The 5,466-nt window shown below is 42.2% G+C and overlaps 1 protein-coding gene across 1 annotated transcript in view; it reads right to left on the bottom strand.

The window, feature by feature from the left end:
* The window catches only part of LRBA (LPS responsive beige-like anchor protein), a 621,066-nt gene that overhangs the window by 186,875 nt on the left and 428,725 nt on the right, over window positions 1–5,466 (bottom strand). Inside the window, 1 exon segment of the mRNA XM_025198536.1 lies at window positions 351–453. Within this exon segment, the coding sequence (XP_025054321.1) occupies window positions 351–453 (103 nt within the window).

Below are 5,466 nucleotides of genomic sequence, written 5' to 3'. Positions count from 1 at the left end.
CTACTTCCCTGCCCCCCCCCCACCATTGCTACCACTTCCCCTGTCCACTGCTACTGCGGGGTGAGGGTCAGGGCACCCCACAGGCAAGGGTGAGAGTGCAGCATGCACTGTCCCCATGAAAGCATGGCAGGGGCATCCTGGGTCCGGGCAGAATACAGTGAATTGGTAGGTACCTGCCTGTGGGCTGGATGAAATCACCTGGTGGCCCGAATCCAGCCCATGGGCCATTATTTCCTCACTCCTGTTCTAACATAGCTTAACTGAAAAAAAGCATGGTGGGTTGTTTTGTCTCCTGAACTTGGTCATGCAGAAAAGCTGCATGCTAAGTTAAATTTTTCAAAGTGAAATACCTGGTTTGTGGTAGTCCAAAACTAGTACCAATGCCAACACGAGGTAGACAGTTGACCACTTTCTTTACTGTTGCTTGGTCTGGGAAGTTGAACATGACAGCAACTGTAAACAAACAGAATAGTTGGAAAATGACATTATTTCCTGTCATTTATACTAAGCTTCCTAGTATTTCATCATGCTGAGTTTGGGTATATTATAGATATTATATAGGCTAGTAGCATTAAATATATTTTCCCCCATAAGCCAAGTTTTGTATGCTATGAATTATGTCGCTTCATTTTCTAAAAAAATGCATTTTCAGAATTATTTCTTGTTTTAAACAGCAACAGGAGTTTCAGTGAATGTTGCCTTATTAACTTTTATACTGGGCTTATATTACCTAGTGTTATTTTATTTGAAAACAAATAAAATGTAAGCTGTATTTATACAACTGATTTGTCAGAACTAACTCCAGAAAAGAAAAACAATGTACAGTTTGTACTAATATGGTCATACATAATTAATGTCTCCTAGAATTTATTTATTTTTTATTCTTGTTTGCACATTTTCTATGTCTCCATGGAGGTTAAGTACTCAAACTAGAAAAGCACTGAAGCATGTGCTTGACTTTTAATCAACGGGATTATTTGAATGCTTAAATATGTGCTTCAGTACTTTGCTGGATCCAGCCCTAAACCCACGACTGGGACCAGCATTACTCTCAGACAAAAGTTTTTGACAATTTTCACTTCCTTTTTTGAGTTTCATCCATATTTCAGAAAAGCCATTTTCATCCACAGAACAGTAACCAGTCTGAGTACAGTCAACATTTTTTCCATATCACTGCTTTATAAAAATCGGTTTTATTTAAGAAAATGCACAACTCTTAGGATTTACTTTATTTACTAGCTCAGCATAAACACACAATATAACATGAACAATGTTTACGAAAAAAAGAAAAAACTGAATAGATATTAATACATGAAAAAAAAATTTAGGAAAGCCTTCTTTTGATTTATACCAAAATATAAGGTAGACAGAAGACTGGCTGGAATATCAGGCTCAGAGGGTAGTAGTCAATGGCTCAATGTCAGGTTGGCACCTGTTATCAAGTGGAGTGCCCAGGGGTTGGTCCTGGAGCTGGTTTTTTTCAATATTTTTATCAGTGACCTGGAAGATGGGATAGAGTGCGCCATCAACAAGTTTTAAGATAACACCAGGCTAGGGGGAGTAGTAGATACACTGGAAGGTACAGTTAGGATTCAAAGAGACCTTGATAAATTGGAGGATTGGGCCAAAAGAAATCTCATGAGGTTCAGTAAGGACAAGTGCAAAGTCCTACACTTAGAACAGAAAAATCCCACTGCACAGGCTGAGGACCAACTGGTTAAGTAGCAGCTGTGCAGAAAAGAACCCAGGTTACAGTAAACAATAAGCTGAATATGAGCCAACAGCGTGTCCCTGTTATGAAGAAGGCTAACTGCATACTGGGCTGCATTAGTAGGAGCGTTGCCAGCAGATCAAGGGAAGTGATTATTCCCCCCTTTTCAGCCACTGATGAGGCCACATCTGGAGTACTGTGTCCAGTTTTGGGCTCACCACTACAGAAAGGACATAGAGAAATTGGAGAGAGTCCAGTAGAGGCTAATGAAAATGGTACATGACTTCTGTGGAGAGGCTGAGAGAATTGGACTTATTTAGTCCGGAGAAAAGAAAACTAAGGTGGGATTTAATAGCAACCTTCAGCTACCTGAAGGCTGGCTCCAAAGAGGGTGGAGCTAGGCTCTTCTCAGTGGTGGTAGATGACAGAACAAAGAGCAATGGTCTCAAGTTGCAGCAAGGGTAGTTTAGATTAGATATTAGGAAAGAATTTCTCACTAGGAGAGTAGTAAACATTGAAACAGGTTACCCACAGAGGTTGTGGAATCTCCATCCTTGGAGGTTTTTAAAACCTGCCTAGACAAAGCCTTGGCTGGGATGATCTAGCTGGGTATAATACTGCTTTGAGCAGATGACCTCCTCATCCCTTCCAACCTTAATTTTCTATGATTCTATGATCTTATAGCTTGATTTAAACTCAAATTAAGCAGAACACAGCAGAACACAGCTTTCTAGAAATCAGATTAAAACAGTGTGGAACTATACATTCAGAGCCACTGAGTGAAAATAAAAGCAGCTGTGCTTCTAACCAGCTACATGAACATTGTATGTTATCATTTCTTATAGTAAAACCTATTGTTTTGGATGGGAGTGTATTAGAACATGATTAGCTGAATATACAAAAAGTGGAGGGAAGACATGAGGAAGATGATAACAAAAGACTGAAACTAGCAGTCAATCAGTAGAGCTGTGCGAAGCTTCGGTCACTAACTCGATTTGGTGGAGACTTGGCCCGATTCAGCAGCTGAATCTCCGAATCTGAATCGGATCAGGAGACCCTTTAATCTCTCCAAATCGAATCGGAACCCTCTAAATCAATTCGGAGAGATTCAATGATTCAGACATAAACACAGCTTTAAATGTTTTTTCTACATACCTCAAGGTACCAAGCAGCCCGTGAACGTTGAGATGGTAGGATGGATGGAGCATCCCACAGGAGGATGAGAGGGTCCCAAGCGCACTCAGCAGCAGACCCGGAAGTGGACCAGAAGCACTTCTGGTCTGCTTCTGGGCCCACCGCGAAGCACATGGGGGATCCCCCTTCAGCCCCCAGCTCAGCAACTGGTGCCTCTTGGGTCTGGGGGGGCACCCGGGGTCCCCCTGTGGCCAATCGCTGAGCCAGGGAGGCAAAGAAGTACTTCCAGTCCACTTGCAGGTCCGCCACCGAGCACGCAGGGAGCCCCCCCTCCCTCACGCTCCTGTGGGATGCTCCATCTGCCCCACCATCCCAGCACTCACAAGCCACACCTGGTACCTCAAGATGTCTAGAAAAAACATTTAAAGTTGTGTCTATGGCCGAATCACCGATTCGCCAAATCAGCATTGAATCTTCAGATTTGGTTTCAGCTGAATTGAACTGGGACAGTGATCTGAATCAACTAAGTGAATCACCATCCCCCAAATTGGGCTGAATCCGAATCCAATACGGCCCACTTCACACACCCCTATCAATCAGCACAGAAAAGAGAACTGTCAGAGTGAAAAATGCACAATGTTGCCTGATCATCCTGTTGTTCCTATATACCTCTCTGTAGCTTTTTTTTTTTTTTTTTTTTTTTTTTTTTACAGCTTTAGTCTCTGCCAGACTTTTCCTCGAGTTTTCATTCCCAGTGAAGTAATCAACTGTCCTAATTTTGTCAGGACAGTCCAGATATCCCAATGGAATCTCCGAAATGGGATTTTTGTCCGGTCTCTGGACAGGACAATTCCAGATTGGCCCTTTCCCCCATGCATTCACATGATACCAGGCAGCACACCATTGGCTACCTCTTAAACCTAGATGCAATATAGCCACCTTCATGTAATACTGTAGCAGGAATTATTAGCTCTGCCTCTCAGAAAAACTATTTAGCTCAGGAATAGTGCCTTGCAAACTTAGATACACCAGTCAGCACCTCCATGAGGCAGAGCTAATTTTCCCAAATGCACTGCTGCTTGAATGCAGTTAACAATGCTTCTGGTTCTGGACAGTGACACTCGCTGACTGAAAAGTATGATAGATGCATTCATGCAGTGTTTCACCAGAGCTAATAAGCCAGTTCTCTCAACAGAACTAAATAGCCCAACACCAGTATGCTACACTGAAGCAGTTGTCTACACTGGGACTAAAGCACTATTAAGTTACTTCTTGTTTTGGATATCTGCAGAGTTCAGGACTCTATTCCAGTTTTTGATCTGTTTAGGTTGGATGCTTTATCTCTAAGACCGCATGGTTAGAAGTAGGAAGGTGCCAAATAAGTCAGGGTGCCCCTACAAATTACATAGCTTAATATCTGACACTAAGAAAGTACCACCTGGACGTGTAAGAAGGATAAAGATCATTTTCCATCATCCTCTAGTCCTTTCCTGTCTACTTAGAATACCTAAGATAGTGCCACTCACAAAATAGTGATTTTGAAGTGGAAAATAATGAACAATACAAATTAATTTAGGCTTTCCCAGGCATCCTCCTTCACACACAAAAAAAGGAAAAAACACAACATGTTGTAAGTACATAAAAGAACATGCTTTATATTCACCATAAGTAATCTACAGAACTTAATGCCACAAATTATCACTGAGGCTATGAATTTATCCATTTTCATAAACGAGGTATCAGACAATAATGACAACTGGTATAATTTGGTACTGAAGTCCCCCTGTGGCTCCTGATGAACATCACACTTAAGACATGATTAACTCATTAATCACATCTTAAGTAGTGACCTGGCCAGATGTTCATTCAATTAAGGGCATGATAAAACCAGGAATAAGTGACAAAGTTATTACACAAAATATGCATAATAACCATTACTATCCACATATCATGCTTTTACTTGGATGTGTGCCAGTGCCCCCAGCCTCTGTAACACTTCTGTGTGCTCTGGAGGCTGGGAGCACTGGTCAGCTGATCAAGGGTCCCAGCTGGGAGAGTACACCGAGCTCCCTCAGCTGGTAGTCTCATCTATGTTCAGAGGTCCCAGACGCTGGGGCATACCACGCGTTCCTGCAGCTGGAAGCCCTGTTGACTGACAAGGATCCCAACCACAGAGTGAAGACTGCCAGTGCAGGAGAAGCCAGGGACCGGGTTCCCTCTGCACCAGCAATATGGCATGATGGAATCTGATGCCACAATCATGACTCCTGCTATGCCATATGTGGCATAGCAGGAGATGTGATTGTGGGATTGCACATCAGATCCCATTGTGCCTTCTTTTTAAAGTCTGTTAGCAGCCTATCATTAATACTGTGCAATCAACAACTGTTTTCCTACCACAGGAAAAAAGATACATTCTTTGCACAAGCATGACAGGTCAGAGCATAGATATGCTTTAAGCAAAAGAGAAACTGCTACCTCAACATCTAGATAGAGAGTAGAAGAAAAAAATCCTTACCATGTTTTTTTCATAAGCCACATGCCCCCAAATAATACAGTTGCCTTGTTTTTGGAGAGGCAGAATGAAGAAAGAAAGATTTTTTCTAGTTATGGTTGCACAG

This window comes from Alligator sinensis, unplaced genomic scaffold, assembly GCF_000455745.1.
Source record: "Alligator sinensis unplaced genomic scaffold, ASM45574v1 scaffold169_1, whole genome shotgun sequence".
NCBI classification, from domain to species: Eukaryota; Metazoa; Chordata; order Crocodylia; family Alligatoridae; genus Alligator; species Alligator sinensis.
This window is presented reverse-complemented; position numbering and strand designations above follow the sequence as displayed.